Genomic DNA, 16,308 nt, shown 5'->3' on the forward strand with positions numbered 1-16,308 from the left:
CTAAATCATAAAATAAATTTGTCATATTAAATCCAAAGATTCCATATTTTAAATATTATATATTATTAAAATACACTTAATTAATATTCTCCCGTCCACCATTAGGAGTCTCATTTATGGGCGGCATGAGTTTTAAGAAATGTTAAGAAAAGTGGTGGAAAAAAAGTTAGTGGAATAAGGGTCTCACTTGTATATATTATTTTAAATAAAATATGAGTGGAATGAGTTAGTGGAAGATGTGACCCTATTACCATTTATAGTAAAAGTGAACCGGGACTCCTATTCGCGGACGGAGTAAAATGGAAAAACGGGAATTCTATTCACGGACAGAGGAAGTATCTTTAATTACAACCTACAAATATAAAGCTTGTCGAATCATAACAAATAAATTTACATTCCCATTCTTGTTCAAAATAAGCAACTCCCATTTGTTAATCATTAAACCCAGCATTGTCCAGTGCCTTTGTATTAGCGGCAAGGAGCTTAGACATTATTGCATGAGAGGTCAAGTTCGAACCCTCGTGACATTAGTTGTAATTTCCTTCACTGGTAATGGTACATTATTCACAAAGCAAATCGGAAATGAAGTTAAATATCCAATAATCATGGCCTTATCAAGCAAAATATGGTTAGTTGGGGTATCTAAAAGCAAATGCGCCTATCACTCTTACTTATCTCTCATAAAACAAAACAGCAAAATTTAAAGGATAAAATGGTTAAAAATTAAATGCAAATAAATTTTTTCCTCCAAAATTTAACCTTTTTAAAGCCCCTTCACCTTCACGTGGATCTCTCTCTCTCTCTCTCTCTCTCCATTAATAGGAAAAAACAGCCTATACATACAATTAGATACACGCAAATCGTCGATCACAGAATCAATCCCTAGCTTTCGCATTCACTTCACTCCGTTTTCCGTTACAGCACACGAATCAATCGGTATCTGAATAGGTTGTGGTTGGTGGAGTGAAGGAGCTCGATTGCTTGCTGTATGTCACTGAATTGCGACGTTCATTGCGGTGGACTCGGTGAGATTGCGAACCAGTTGCAATGGCCACAGCTCCGAAAGAGGCGACGCTTACTCCTCCGAGCTACTGCGCCGGCGCTCCTCCAGCTGCCGGCGCCGGCGATTCGGCCGCCCTAGTCCGTCGCGAGTCGGTCTCCGCCACGGATTGGACAGTGCCTCCCGCCGCTGAGGATCAGAAGAAGAAGCCGGCGGCGGCCCCGGCCTTGATTAGAACTGAGCCTTCTTCCAATGCCGCAGCGAAAGGTCTTAATCAAATGCGATCTTGAATTTGTTTTTTTGCCCTTTCGTCTTTGATTCCGTTTTGGCGTTGATGTGTATTGCCTTGTTTTGGTTTGTGTGCATGTGGTGTGCATTGATCGAGATCTTGATTCTTCTCTGTGTTGAAATTATGTGATTTTTATATTAGGTGGTTGATAGGACTATCGAGTGACTCTGTATCTATCTCTGTACTCTGGCATGGTATTGAATTTTGCTGCGTAATTATCACTTTTGATGTTTTTTTTGTGGACGGCATCAAGGTTTGGAAAATAGATATCAAAGAGATTCTCCTTTGATGTTCATTATCTGCATTTCAAGCTGTGTTTTCTCCGTACAGTCACAAAAAAGAGAACAGAACTTGATTGTGCAAAAAGTTAGTGATCAGAAAGTCTTATTGAAAGTTAAATTTTACTATGTGATTTGGAGTTGATGGAAGAGTGAGGCCCACAAAAAATTGGGTGTTCTTTGGCTGTTTTCGTAAACATTAACTTTACTCCACATTTTTTCATTGGATTGTTCTTGTTTGTGCTTTTGAGACCTTGTCATCTTTGTGGATTATTTTATGGTCTATTACTGCTCTATGTTTGATATTCCAGTGTATGAAAGTGTTGGTGAGTGTCATTATGAAGTAAAGGATGGAGGCCTAGTTTATGATAATCATCATTAGAAGACAAGCTTGATATGAAACTCATCATTATGTGTCCATCTCATATTGCTATCTTTATCAATTGACAATAAGGGAGTGTGTAATTGGTTTGATGACTTCAAAAGGTGTGCTTTTTGAAATCTTACAAGTCATACTGAAATACTTGATGTGAAAAGAATAAATTGTTATTTCAGTTCAATTACTCTGTTTCTTTTCCTCTAGTCTTATTTTTTCACACAGGGCTTAGGCTAATAACCCCTTTTTTTAAATGGCATTCTTGTATCACTTATGTATATGTAGTTGGAAATACTTGAAGGTCTTAGTGTAGTTACACGTGCTATAATGCTTTGCTTCCATTATTCTTGTTTATAGTTATATTTCTTACCACTACTTGCCATCAGCAATTTCTTGTATACACGGATGTGTAGAATTGTATGTTATCTCTATGAACATCTCAGAGCTAATCTTTCAATTTTGTGGAATTTTTATGATGTTAAATCCCTTTTGAACTTTTTGTTATGAATAGAACCTGCTTGAAGGACTTGGTTAATTATCAATGCTTTGTTTTTTCAGGGGTCCAAGTCATGACAAGGGCTCAAACAAAACATCCTTTAGATCCCTTATCTGCTACTGAAATCTCTGTGGCTGTGGCAACTGTCAGAGCAGCTGGGGCCACCCCTGAGGTCTGAAATCACTTTTCATTGATACGATGTCCATGCAATTATAATGTCATGTTACTTAATTACTGCTATTGTAATTTGGTCATCCTGTGACTTGTACCTTGTTTATTTAGGTCAGAGATAGCATGAGGTTTGTTGAAGTTGTTCTGTTGGAACCAGAAAAGTATGTTGTTGCACTTGCAGATGCTTATTTCTTTCCTCCTTTCCAACCATCATTGTTGGCTAGAACCAAAGGAGGGCCTGCAATACCTAGTAAGCTCCCACCAAGGAGAGCCAGATTAGTTGTCTACAATAAGAAGTCCAATGAGACTAGTTTGTGGATCGTTGAGTTGACAGAAGTGCATGCAACTACTCGAGGTGGACATCATCGAGGAAAAGTTGTATCCTCTGAAATTGTTCCAGATGTTCAGCCACCAATGGTATCGTACTAGATTGATCTTCTTTCAGTGCATTTGTTTTAGCTCAGGACATTGTGGGCATCGCAATATCATTTGTGATCATTTTTTGATTGCAGGAATACTTTAACACACTATTCTCATAATTTGGATTCAGAGCATTCTTTATACATGTAGCTAATATGTCATGTAGCATGTGTTTTTGTGAAAAAAAGATAAATGTTAGTTCATTGATGAATTAATTGTTGCATGTGCTTTGTGGGGCTCATTTTTGGCCTTTGTCTTCTCTGTGACACAATGCTTGTCCACTTCATTTGGTAATTTCTTTCGTATTCCAACTGCAGGATGCTACAGAATATGCAGAATGTGAAGCTATTGTTAAAGATTACCCTCCTTTTATAGAAGCAATGAAGAAGAGGGGGATTCATGACATGGACCTTGTCATGGTTGACCCATGGTTAGTTTTGCAGATGATGACATGCTCGGGAAACGACCTTGTTAGTATACTCACTTAGTGATCTGATTGGTGAAATTCCTACTGCAGGTGTGTTGGATACCACAGCGAGGCTGATGCTCCTAGTCGTAGACTTGCAAAACCACTTGTGTTTTGCCGGACAGAGAGTGACTGCCCACTGGAAAATGGTTATGCGCGTCCTGTAGAAGGAATTCACGTTCTTGTTGATATGCAAAATATGGTGGTAATCGAGTTTGAAGATCGCAAGCTTGTTCCTTTGCCCCCGGCTGATCCTCTGAGAAATTATACTCCTGGTGAAACAAGGGGAGGAGTAGATAGAAGTGATGTGAAATCTCTTCAAATTGTTCAGCCTGAAGGTCCAAGTTTTCGCATCAATGGGAATTACGTAGAATGGCAGAAGGTTTTTTTCTCTTTATTACTAACTGAACACACTCACACATGCACATAATCAGCCCGAGTTTAGTCAAAATCACTGTTGATATTTTGGTTAACAGTGGAACTTTCGCATTGGTTTCACTCCAAGGGAGGGTCTGGTCATTCATTCTGTTGCCTATGTTGATGGTAGCCGGGGAAGGAGACCTATAGCGCATAGGTTGAGTTTTGTGGAGATGGTTGTGCCCTATGGTGATCCTAATGACCCTCATTACAGGAAAAACGCATTTGATGCAGGGGAAGATGGTCTGGGCAAGAATGCCCATTCTCTGAAGAAGGTTTCAAATTCTTATTTTTATTTGATTATCATTTTGCTTAGTTCACTGCAATCTTCATCTCAGTGTGTAACTCTTGTCTAAGTCACGTTTCCTATTTAGGGATGTGATTGCTTGGGATATATAAAGTACTTTGATGCTCATTTTACAAACTTTACCGGAGGAGTTGAGACAATTGAAAACTGTGTATGCGTGCATGAAGAGGATCATGGAGTCCTATGGAAGCATCAAGATTGGAGAACTGGCATGGCTGAAGTCCGAAGATCAAGGCGTCTTACTGTTTCTTTTTTCTGCACTGTGGCTAACTATGAGTATGGATTTTATTGGCACCTTTACCAGGCAAGTAGAATGCATTCCTAACAGTAGCTGTACTATATCTTCGTATATGATGATAGAAGATAGAAACAGAAACAGACTCTAACAACGTGATGTTTCATTTCTTGTTTTTCTCTGGAACCTAGTAGGAGTATAACTTCAGTCAGCAATATACAAGGACTGGATTAACAAATAGAAAACAGAATGTCGAGACAGATTATCTGTTAAATGTGATAAATAGAGTAGTATATATGTTAAGGCGAAAGCTGTCTGAACAAATAATGTATGATAGAATTAAAGTAGTGTATTCTTGATTCCAGGATGGGAAGATTGAAGCTGAAGTTAAACTTACTGGGATCCTCAGTTTAGGGGCTCTGCAGCCCGGTGAATTTAGAAAATATGGTACAACCATTGCTCCTGGATTATATGCTCCTGTTCATCAGCATTTCTTTGTTTCTCGTATGGATATGGCTGTTGACTGTAAACCTGGGGAAGCACACAATCAGGTATCTGGCCCAGAATCAGTTATTTACTTGCTATATTGATGGAAACATTGATGATTGATGTGCTTCATTTCCAAGACTGATAAACAAGGTTCGACTCGTAATGTTATGTTACTATTCCCGTTCTTCAGGTTGTTGAAGTGAATGTCAGAGTTGAAGAACCTGGAAAGGACAATGTTCACAATAATGCATTCTATGCTGAGGAAACTGTCCTTAGATCCGAATTAGAGGCAATGCGTGATTGTGATCCCTTATCTGGCCGCCACTGGATTGTAAGCACCCTGACACATATTATGTTCTGAACACCTGTACCCACCAAAAGTATTTTGTGTGCTTACCCTTTTTCGACGAGGGAGATTTCTTTGCCCTCTATCTGGTTATATTACTTAGCTAGAAAGTTTTCCGTTTCGCTAGAAACGACTGAAAGAGTCTTCTGTATGTTCCTACTTGCTTCCTTTTTAAAGCTGGATAGAATCCATATCATCTTGTGACTATTACATGAGATCACTTTAAGTTCTGTCTGATAATGTTATCGCGTGTTTCCATTCAGATAAGGAACACAAGAACTGTGAATCGGACTGGAAAACTGACAGGCTACAAACTGGTGCCTGGTTCAAATTGTCTTCCACTGGCTGGACCCGAGGCTAAATTTCTGAGAAGAGCTGCATTTTTGAAGCATAATCTGTGGGTTACACAATATGCGCGTGGAGAGGATTTCCCTGGAGGAGAGTTTCCCAACCAAAATCCACGTGCCGGTGAAGGATTGGCTTCATGGGTGAAGCAGAATCGGCCTTTGGAGGAAAATGATATCGTTCTCTGGTGAGAAACATAACTATTTGTAGTATTCGCAGTTAAACACTTCATCTCTGACTGAATTTTTGGGTTATTTTTATTTACATAGGTACATCTTTGGCATCACGCATGTTCCTCGACTGGAAGACTGGCCTGTTATGCCCGTGGAGCACATTGGTTTCGTGCTTCAGGTACGTTTTATGAATGTTCACTCACTCTCATATATTTTCTTATCACATTCATAACACTTCTATTGCTTCGCTATTTGTTGCAGCCGCACGGATTCTTCAATTGTTCTCCTGCAGTGGATGTGCCACCCAGTGCCTGGGAGATGGATCCAAAAGAGAACGATGTCAAAGAAAACGGCGTTGCTAAGGCAAGTTCACCTATTCTCATTTCAAAGATTTGAAGGGAATGAAACACGTTATTCGATAACCATGTTGGATGAATTCTCCGTGCCTGTACATACCTGCATCCCAGTTTAGTAGAGACTAGTTCTCTTTTGCAGACAGTATTGTTTCATCGTACCCGTTGTCGAACTCTTTCTGAGTTCGTGCTTTTCGCTCGCCTGAACATGAATATGTATTTCCAGACTTTGTTGCTACCTCTCTTGAATAATGATCTGTTATTTTTACTTTTTTTTTAGAAAAAAACATAATTTTTAAAAGAAAAAAAAAATTGAAAATGAGAAGTGGTGGGCAGTCTCTCTCTCTTAGGTGAGTGAGAGTGAGACCACTGGTCCTAAGTGGTGTATCTTTCAAATGATAGGGAAATTAGTTGGAAAGGCTCTTTCCATCTCTCAGTTTCTGATTCCGGAGATTCTTCATGTGAGGACCAAAACGTTATTACCTAAATTAAGACAAAAAAATGACTTTGTGTTTTTTTCTTACATTCGACAAAGAAGGCTCAGTCTATTCCCTTACGTGTGCAACTATGAATGGTCAATTTAGTATGAACCTCACGCCATACGCCATTGGCTTGATTTCTACCCCTCTATCTCGGTCTAGATGTCCATTTTGAATGACACGGGAACAAGAGTTTAGTTGAAATTGTTGCGAGTATTAAAATAGAGAAAAAAAATTTTATCACTTCGGGCTTCGAAACATACACATGGAGACTTTGCTTTTGTTCCATGCTGATTTCGTTGTTTTTATTGCTGTTTTAATTTTGAACGGATTATTTTATGATGTTATGTTGCTGGTCTTTGTTTCGGCTGGAACGTTTTGTAAACAACAAATCGGCCTTATAACATACATAAGATGATCGAACCCTCGTCTGTTGAAAAACGCTTTGCCAATTGAGTTGTGATTCGTCGTTGTCATCATATTTATAATTCTAAAAATTATTAATTGCATATAGTCAAGGTAATACAATCATCATCAACCAACCACTAATTACATAATTAATTAAAAGGAAATAAATGATAATGGGCACACACATAAATGAATTTAATACTAGCACCTTTTGTATAAATGAAAATATGTTTCCGTTTTGTAAACCACGTCCTTCGATTAAATCAAATTTAATGTTAATTAATCGATTAGTTTTTCTCTGGGATTTTATATGTAAAATATCTTATAGGAGTATTATGCACTTAACAAAATATTAATGCTTCGAGTGTGGGACATGCATATCATATTTATTAGCCACCATTAACAAGTTCCAGTTAGAAATAATTTTTACCTCAAAAGTCAGAACAAAATTAAAGTAAACACAAAATCTCTCATTTCATTCTGTCTTAATCAGTGTGTGAAAATTGATTTTGAAATTAATGCCGTGATTAAGACTAATTACCGCCTTCAACTAAACACAACTTTACATCAGATGCTTTCATAAGCTTTTTTATTATTCTTCTTTCAAAAATTGATAAATAAAGTTACAACTTCAATCATTCTTATTTGGTGCACGCATATTCAGAGGCGAATGCATAAAAATGGCTCATATGTGTTAAATTTTCTAAATTTTGTGTTTTGAAATTAAAATAAACAATTTTCTTTCTATATAATCTGCTAAATTGCTGACAAGGGATACTGTACAAGTAATTTATACTACAATACCCTGATAATTTGATAATTATTAAATAAAGAAATTGTAAAAAAACTTTTGCTTGGTTGAGAGCTCAGGCTAGTGATGTGGCTAGTTCAAATAAGTGGTTTTGGTTCCGAAAAATCGGAACCAGAATCACTTGGAAAGAAGATTTTCCATTTAGATTTAAATCAAAATTGGTTGTTATGGATCTGGTTAAAGCCAATTCCGGGTGGGTTTGCCAAGGCCATTTACAAATTCAAAATTCAGAACCATCGATCCAGTTCTAAACCGAATCAATGCACCGTTAACTTAAGCCATTCGGCCCCACACGGGACCGCCAAACTCACATTTCCAGATATATCCATTTTCCATATACATTTCGACAATGAAATAAAATACGAGACTAAGACACATCCAACTAGACTACAAAACGTACGTACCACACAAGAATATAAACAAGCAACATACATCACAAAAAAGCATAACCAATTTTGTGTGGGACTTTTACTTAGAATGTATGTATGCCAGCAAATCAAACTACCATTGGATAACAATAATTGATTTTGGACCACATCACTAAAACAAAACTTCACCATTTTTCTTTCCTCCCATAATTAAACTGTTGAAACATCACTTTTACCAATCCTCAAACCAAACAAACGACGTAGGAATCTAATGTAATGTCCGAATCAAATCCTTCTACACCTCTACTTTCTTCTTCTTCTTCTTCTTCTTCTTCTTCTTCTTCTTCTGTATTTATACGTATTTTCCTTCATGTACATTTCCAATCTCTATACGATGATCAAACACGTATGCACCAAAATCATCATCCGAAATCTGATTCGGAAGCTTCAAATCACCCCTTTCTTCAATCTGAATCCCACTGAATTGGAACTGGAAAACCGAATCCAGCTTCCCGTCCCATGAAAACGCGTTGCTGCTGTTGTTGTTGTCGTTGTTGTTGTTCGTCTGCATCATCATTGCGCTTTGAAAGTTCAAAATTGAGCTCTCTTTAGCTTCATTCATCACCAATTTCCCCAAATTGTGGTGATCGAAATTGGTCAAGTCTGGCATTGAATTGAATCCACAAATTGGATTATTATTATTATTATTATTATTATTAGAATTATTGTTGTTGTTATTCTCTCTCTGGAAAAGATTCTGTTGGCAATGAGAGAGAGAGGTGGATTGGAATCCATCGGGATCCACGCTGGCTTGGAATTCAGACAAGAAGAGAGGATCGTAGACTTGTTTGTTCGAACAATTCTCCCGCATTTTCCCTGCTGCATTGGTGTTGCACAGCAGGCTGCTGAGGCTGTACGTTTCCGAACCTGAGGTTTGGAGCCCGACCTGACGCTGAGGCTGCAGAATATTCTGCAGCGATGAAGAACTCAAATCGCCGCTGCTTTCTCTCTCATCTTTGATCATCATCGGTTTGTGTGTGTTGGGATCGACCCCTTGCTTCAGTAGCTTCTTCTTAAGGCTCGAGTTCCAAAAATTCTTGATCTCGTTGTCTGTCCTTCCCGGCAATTGCGCTGCAATCTGAGCCCATCTGCACCAAAATTTGAAAACCGCACCCAAAATTATCAATGGTTACATCTATGTTCTCGTAAAATAAAATTACTACATTCAAGTAAATACTCTTATTACTAGAACTAAATTGTAAAATTACTGCATTCGCCACTGAAACATAACTACGTTAAGAAACTGAAAATCTCGCCCCTTATGGGGTTCGAACGCAAGTGTTGCATTCATCCAACAAGATAATGCGTTCGATGTAGATGATCGTGATCGAATAATTAAAAGTGGATCTCACATTCTCGTGATAAAAATGGATTCATACTTTTATATATAAAATTTAATAAATTAATAAAAAAAAGACCTGTTGCCTAGAGCTTCATGGAGATTAATGATGAGATCTTCCTCTTGTTGTGAAAACATTCCTCTTTTGAGATCAGGCCTCAAGTAGTTGATCCATCTCAATCTACAGCTTTTCCCACATCTTTGCAATCCTGCATGAATCAATCAATTAATTCAATCACTATAATCGATTAATTTCAATTTCAAAATGCAAAAAAAAAATAAATAAATAAATTGTACCTGCTAATTTAGGCACTGAGCTCCAACAACCAACTCCAAATCTTGTTATATAATTATGAAGTTTCTCATCTTCTTCAGGGCACCACAGCCCTTTCCTCAGCTTCTGCTTCACGCAACACGAATTCCGCCCCATTTCCCACTCTCCGAGACGAAAAACGGACTCAAACGAGCTTTTATCGAGACTCTAGAGGAAAAATGAACTCAAACAAGCTTTTGTCAAGGCTTGAGAGGGAAAATGAGCTTTTATCGAGACCGGGACTTGAGAGAGAGGAAAAACAAACTCGAACGAGCTTTTATCGAGATCGGGACTTAATAGTGACAGCTACAACATGTTCCCAACATGGTAGAACCAAACACGTATATCATTGAGAATATGTTGTGATGATTTAAAGGGGTTTAAGAGAAGAAAAAAGAAATCATACTTAAGATTGAAGTCATATGAGAGAGAGAGAGAGAGCAATCAAGTGGTTTCTAAGCAAATTCTGGTGATGCTTTTGCATTGGATTAGATTATAAATTAAGATAGCTCTATCTAGATAAAATAATTAATAGGAGTAGAAAAGATAGGGAGAATTATAACTGCATACATTTATGTCTACCTATTTAAACGTGACATTTGACTACACATGCATTGATTTTCAAACTTCAAATGCAATAATTTCTTGTACTGGTCTATTTTACTTTTGTACAAGATAGTGATTTAGGACTAGTAGATCCATGAAAAAAATGGTATGATTGTGTTTTCCAAAATTTATTCAAGAATATATGTGTATATGATTCAGAATTTCAGTTAATTATCAGATGCTTTTGCATAATAATTTACATAAATTTTTGAAAAATTGATTATAAAAAAGGCATGGCATATTAAAGGATTGAGAATGTGAGAATGTTACTGCACTCTATGTACGAAGGCAATGAATTCACAACGAATTTTATTATGTTAATTTCCAATAATCATGAGATAGGAACCTATTTGTTGAGTTAATTTAATAAGATATGCATCAACCGCTAAAATTTTCTAATCATGGCTAGATGTAATTTTCGATTCCCACAATCATTTTCATTGTGATAAATAGGATTAAACGTAGGTTGAATTCCATTAATTTTGGGCCTCTCATTTATGTTAATCTTGAATTTAGGCAACACAAATTCGAGAGTTCGTATTCTGCTAGTAATGATGCCCTCCATGTTAAGTAGCTGTTGAAATTAAATAGCTAAAAAGACATTATCAACACAAATAAATACATGTTTTATTTCTGATTTTTCCACTAAAATTGAATATTTTTGCATGACTAATTAACATTGTAAATTAGTAATTGATTCTAGTATATAATTTTATATAATTATTGTTCTTAAATAAAAATATACAATAGGAAATGTAATAAAATCAAGTTTTGTAAAAAAATTATGTTTTATATATATAGGTTTACATTTCGTGTTTATTCACTAGTATTTTTCTTAGATATAGCTTGAATGATGAGTTTAAATATGTAGCAAATGATTAAGAAAAATCGTATCTCAAAATCTCGTTTTTTTTTGTTTTATTTTAAGAAAAAATGTTAATAAGACCCATAGATAAACATCAATGATCGAATGTAAAATTTGTGATAAATAATAGCTTAATTTTTATATCACCAATAAAAAACCAAATAATAACATTTTTGAAGAGTCAAAAACAGAATCGACGCGAGATTCACGAACAAATGTGAGACGATATTATTACGAATACAAAACAAACGAAGGTGATTACAACACACTATCACTTAGCTCGCTACTCAATCGGAGAATACAACTCGATTGTGGATCACTCACCTAGCTAGCTCAAGAATCACAAAGTGTATTCACTTCTCTATCTAGTTTCTTGAATCACACGAATATGGAGAAAAACAAGATGTGAAACTGAAAACTGAAGAAACTTATTGTTGTAACTGAACGAGCTGTTCAAATACAACGGTTGTTAGCCGAGCTTAATCGAGCTCGGTGTTGGAGAAGCTTAATCGAGTTCGGTGTTAGCCGAGCTTAATCGAGCTCGGCCCTCAATAATGACTTGGGCCGATGGTTGGTCCAGCCACACCAAAGCCCAACAAATCTCCACCTTGGCTGCATCCACCATCCGGCCAGCCAAAACTCCACCTTCACCAAAATTCCCTCATCTTCTTGCAGTCAAGTTAACCAAGTCTAAACAATGCTCGAACTTAGCACTTGGTAGGGGTTTAGTCATCATGTCAGCTGCATTTTCAGAGGTGTGGACCTTCTTGACTGCCACCACGCCTTTGCTTATCTCATCTCTTACAAAATGAAGTTTGATGTCGATGTGCTTACTTCTCTCATGGAAAGTCTGGTGCTTGGCCAAGCTAATGGCGCTGTTGCTGTCACACAAGATAGTTACAGCCTCTTGCACCACACCAAAATCCCCCAATATTCCCTTTAGCCATTTAGCTTCTTTAACCGCTTCTGCTAAGGATATATACTCTGCCTCCGTTGTAGAGAGCGCAACCACAGATTGGAGATTAGACTTCCAACTGATTGCTGTACCAAAGAGCTTGAAGATATAGGCAGATTGGGATTTTCTGCTATCAATATTTGCAGCATAGTCTGCATCACAGTAGCCTATGAGCTCATCCTCACCGTCTGCTGTGCAGAACAACAATCCCAAATCTTGCGTGCCCACCAAATACTTCATTATCCACTTCAAGGCTTGCCAATGTGTGCTACCCGGGTCTGCCATGTATCTACTGGTCAGGCTTATGGCGTGTGACAGATCAGGCCGAGTACACAACATCATGTACATAATACTCCCAACAATACTTGCATAAGGCACCTTAGACATCAACTTCCTTTCCTGATCATTAGCTGGTTTCTGACTGACAGAGAGCTTGAAGTGTGGACTTGTTGGAGTTGATACCTTTCTAGAGTCAATCATCTGAAATTTGATTAACATCTTCTTGATGTAGCTATGCTGCATCAACCATAACTTCCTAGCAGCTCTCTCTCTTATGATATCCATGCCAAGAATTCTCTTTGCATTTCCCAAGTCCTTCATTTCAAAAGCTTCCTCCAAATCCTCCTTCACTTGCTTCACATCTGCCTTACTAGGGCCTGCCACAAGCATATCATCCACATAAAGTAACAAGTAAGCAACAGCTTTACCTCCCTTGTACCTTATGTAAACACAGCTATCAAAGGCAGATTTCTTGAAGCCAAGTCTCTCCATCTGCCTGTCAAAAGTCAGGTACCACTGCCGGCTGCTTTGTTTCAGTCCATAGAGGCTTCTCTTCAAACAACAGACCTTATCCTCATCTCCCGGCCTTATGAATCCTTGTGGCTGCTCCATATAGATTGTCTCCTCCAACTCACCATGCAAAAAAGCTGTTTTTACATCAAGTTGTTGCAATTCCCAATCTCTCCGAGCCACAATTGCCAAGAGTATCCTTATTGAGCTGTGTTTCACCACAGAAGACCTCGGTGTAATCTATCCCCTCCTCCTGTGTGAAACCCCTTGCAACCAAGCGAGCCTTGTATCTGATACTATCATTCTCAGAGGCCTCCACCTTTTTCTTGTAAATCCATTTGCAAGAGATAGGTCTTTGTTGAATCTGTGATCTGAGAACTAGGATCCAAGTTTTGTTTTTGATGAGAGAGTCTATCTCATCCTTCATAGCCATTTTCCATTTCTCTTTGTCTTTGCTGCCAATAGCTTCCTTATAGGTGCTTGGTTCTGAGATCTCCAACTCCTCTGCAACACACAAGGCATAGTATACAAAATCTGCATCTCTGAACCTTGCTGGTGGTCTGATTTCCCTTCTGGTTCTGTCTCTGGCCAGAGCATATTGCTGAACTTGTGGCTCTGGATCAGAGACATCTGGAGTATTATCAGTAGGCTGCTCATTCTCCTCATCTGAGGACATCATTGGCTCTTGGAAATCAGCAGCATCTGAGGCTCTATGTTCTGGTTCAAGTTGATCAAAACTGACCCCAGCAGGTTCTGGAGTTGTCTCTGTCTGCAGAGTAGGCTTGAATGGCATAGTTGACTCATCAAAAATGACATCTCGACTGATGATGACCTTTTGATTTCCTTCTTCTGTGCACCAAAGTCTATATGCCTTAGCACCATCTTGGTAGCCAAGGAAAATGCATTTTAGTGCTCTAGGTTCTAGCTTTCCTTGCCTTGTGTGAGCAAAGGCTCTACAACCAAAAATCCTAAGCTTCTCATAACCTCCTAGGCTTCCATACCATCTGCCATCTGGAGTATCAAAACCAATGGCTGAGCATGGACATTTATTGATCAATTTGGCTGCTGTGGAGACAGCTTCTGCCCAGAATTTCTTAGGCACTCCAGATTCAAAAATCATGCATCTTACTCTCTCAAGGAGAGTCCTATTCATTCTCTCCGCGGTTCCATTTTGTTGTGGATTCCCCGGAGCTGTCCTATGCCTCTTCACTCCCCTTTGCACACAGAAGTTATCAAATTCCCTTGATAGGAACTCAAGCCCGTTGTCTGTCCTCAGACACTTCAAGCCATACCCTTTCTCAACTTCAACTGCCTTGTACCATACACTGAACTTGCTGAATGTGTCTGATTTCTCCTTGAGGATCCATACCCAAACCTTCCTGCTATAGTCATCTACTACACTCAAGAAGTACCTTCCACCACCTATGGAATTAACCGGGCTAGGACCCCATAGATCACTGTGACAATAATCCAGAGGTCTTGTGGAGTTGTGCTTTCCTGAGCCAAAAGGCAATTTCTTTCCTTTTCCCAGCAAGCAAGACTCACACATTTTTACACTCTCCCTATCATCACATGCAAAAACGCCCTTCTTGATCAATTCTTTAAGCCCTTTATCACCCACATGGCCTAATCTCTTGTGCCACAACACCAGATTCTGTTCCTCAGCAACATAGGAATCTCCCACAATGACCTCAGCCTCCAGATAATATAATCTATTTATCCTAGAGGCTGACATAACAATAGCACCACCATTCATAATCCTCATACTCCCACCAGAAAATACACAAGAAAATCCTTTCATTTCAAGCACACCAACAGATACAAGGTTCCTCTTAATAGTAGGTATATACCTTACTTCAGTCAGCAATTTAATAGAACCATCATGCACCTTAAAACGAATATTACCAATGCCTTTAACAACACACACCTGGTTGTTGCCGAGCAAGACTGATCCCTGTGCTTCAGTCAGGTTCTCAAACCATTTCTTGTGGCTGCATATGTGGAAAGAGCACCCGGAGTCCACGATCCAAGAGTCTGCAATGGGCTTCTCAGTCACATTCATGACCTGAGCCGGCTCCAAATCTGCTGCACAGTCAGCAGTGTTCTGATCAGAGTCGCCATTAGCTTGCTTCTTCTTTAAGGCCCAGCAATTTTTCTTGATGTGCCCAGGTTTCTTGCAATAGTTGCAAGACCTGGACTCCTTCTGATCCCACTCCCTTTGGCCTTTTCCTTTCCATTTTTCAGAACCCTGCCTCTTCCATTTTTCAGGTTTCTTGATATTGGCTTTCACGTTCAAGCTTTCCCCAGCCTGATCACGCAGTCTTGTTGAAGAACTCTGAAAATCCTTCAATTTCAGGGCCGAATACACCTCTTCATAGGTGATCTTGGAGTCTCTTCCAAGGAGTATAGCGTCCTTGAATTGCTCGAAGCTCTTCGGTAATGAATTGAGAAGCATAAGTGCTTTATCTTCATCCTTGATCTGCTCATCGATGTTCTCCAGATCATCCACGCATTTACCAAAATCTTCGAGCTGCTCCAAGATGCTCTTCGCCTCTGATAGCTGGAAGGTGAAAAGCTTCTGTTTCAGATGAAGGCGATTTGCAAGAGACTTCGTCATATAGATGGACTCAAGCTTCCTCCACACTGCCGCAGCGGTCTCCTCCTTCGAAACCTCCCTCAGGACTCGATCGCTGAGACTCAGGATCAGAGTGCTATACGCCTTTTGTTGAAGTTCTTGAGCCTTTGGATCGACCTTTTCATCCGCACCCTTGGCGGTGTCGGCCTCCCCATTTTTGACGATTTCCCAAAGCCCTTGTTGCATCATCACGGCCTTCATCTTCAATCTCCATAGACCGAAGTCATTCTTGCCCGTAAACTTCTCCAATTCGAATTTCGCCGTAGACATCGCGCCGATTTCTTTCCTTTTCCCACAGACGGCGCCAATTTGAAGAGTCAAAAACATAATCGACGCGAGATTCACGAACAAATGTGAGACGATATTATTACGAATACAAAACAAACGAAGGTGATTACAACACACTATCACTTAGCTCGCTACTCAATCGGAGAATACAACTCGATTGTGGATCACTCACCTAGCTAGCTCAAGAATCACAAAGTGTATTCACTTCTCTATCTAGTTTCTTGAATCACA

The 16,308-nt window shown here is 38.8% G+C and overlaps 2 protein-coding genes across 2 annotated transcripts; one reads left to right on the plus strand and one right to left on the minus strand.

Annotated features, from left to right (window-relative positions):
• The first annotated feature begins 763 nt into the window (after positions 1 to 763).
• On the plus strand, positions 764 to 6,429 carry LOC121783690 (copper methylamine oxidase-like). The gene is made up of 12 exons (XM_042181836.1): positions 764 to 1,267; positions 2,502 to 2,611; positions 2,722 to 3,027; positions 3,348 to 3,460; positions 3,548 to 3,878; positions 3,973 to 4,188; positions 4,288 to 4,524; positions 4,821 to 5,006; positions 5,135 to 5,275; positions 5,554 to 5,822; positions 5,905 to 5,986; positions 6,070 to 6,429. Exons 1-12 carry the CDS (start codon positions 1,048 to 1,050, stop codon positions 6,202 to 6,204), a joined length of 2,346 nt encoding a protein of 781 aa, XP_042037770.1. The 5' UTR covers positions 764 to 1,047; the 3' UTR covers positions 6,205 to 6,429.
• A 1,916-nt stretch (positions 6,430 to 8,345) lies between these two features.
• Positions 8,346 to 10,414, minus strand: LOC121785539 (transcription factor MYB86-like). Its single transcript, XM_042183993.1, has 3 exons — positions 9,924 to 10,414; positions 9,706 to 9,835; positions 8,346 to 9,375 (listed from the first exon to the last, which is right to left on the minus strand). The coding sequence occupies exons 1-3, from the start codon at positions 10,054 to 10,056 to the stop codon at positions 8,580 to 8,582; spliced, it is 1,059 nt and encodes a 352-aa protein (XP_042039927.1). The 5' UTR covers positions 10,057 to 10,414; the 3' UTR covers positions 8,346 to 8,579.
• Positions 10,415 to 16,308: the final 5,894 nt, after the last annotated feature.

This window comes from Salvia splendens, chromosome 21 (assembly GCF_004379255.2).
Source record: "Salvia splendens isolate huo1 chromosome 21, SspV2, whole genome shotgun sequence".
Taxonomy (NCBI): domain Eukaryota; kingdom Viridiplantae; phylum Streptophyta; class Magnoliopsida; order Lamiales; family Lamiaceae; genus Salvia; species Salvia splendens.

Excerpts from the sequence above, each read along its gene's own strand:
- LOC121783690 (XM_042181836.1), top strand. The coding sequence starts at position 1,048 with ATGGCCACAGCTCCGAAAGAGGCGACGCTTACTCCTCCGAGCTACTGC. Across the intron at positions 2,612-2,721 it reads CAGCTGGGGCCACCCCTGAG|GTCAGAGATAGCATGAGGTT; the intron begins GTCTGAAATCAC and ends TTGTTTATTTAG. Across the intron at positions 5,007-5,134 it reads CTGGGGAAGCACACAATCAG|GTTGTTGAAGTGAATGTCAG; the intron begins GTATCTGGCCCA and ends CCCGTTCTTCAG.
- LOC121785539 (XM_042183993.1), bottom strand. The coding sequence starts at position 10,056 with ATGGGGCGGAATTCGTGTTGCGTGAAGCAGAAGCTGAGGAAAGGGCTG. Across the intron at positions 9,836-9,923 it reads CTCAGTGCCTAAATTAGCAG|GATTGCAAAGATGTGGGAAA; the intron begins GTACAATTTATT and ends TGATTCATGCAG. Across the intron at positions 9,376-9,705 it reads CATGAAGCTCTAGGCAACAG|ATGGGCTCAGATTGCAGCGC; the intron begins GTCTTTTTTTTA and ends ATTTTGGTGCAG.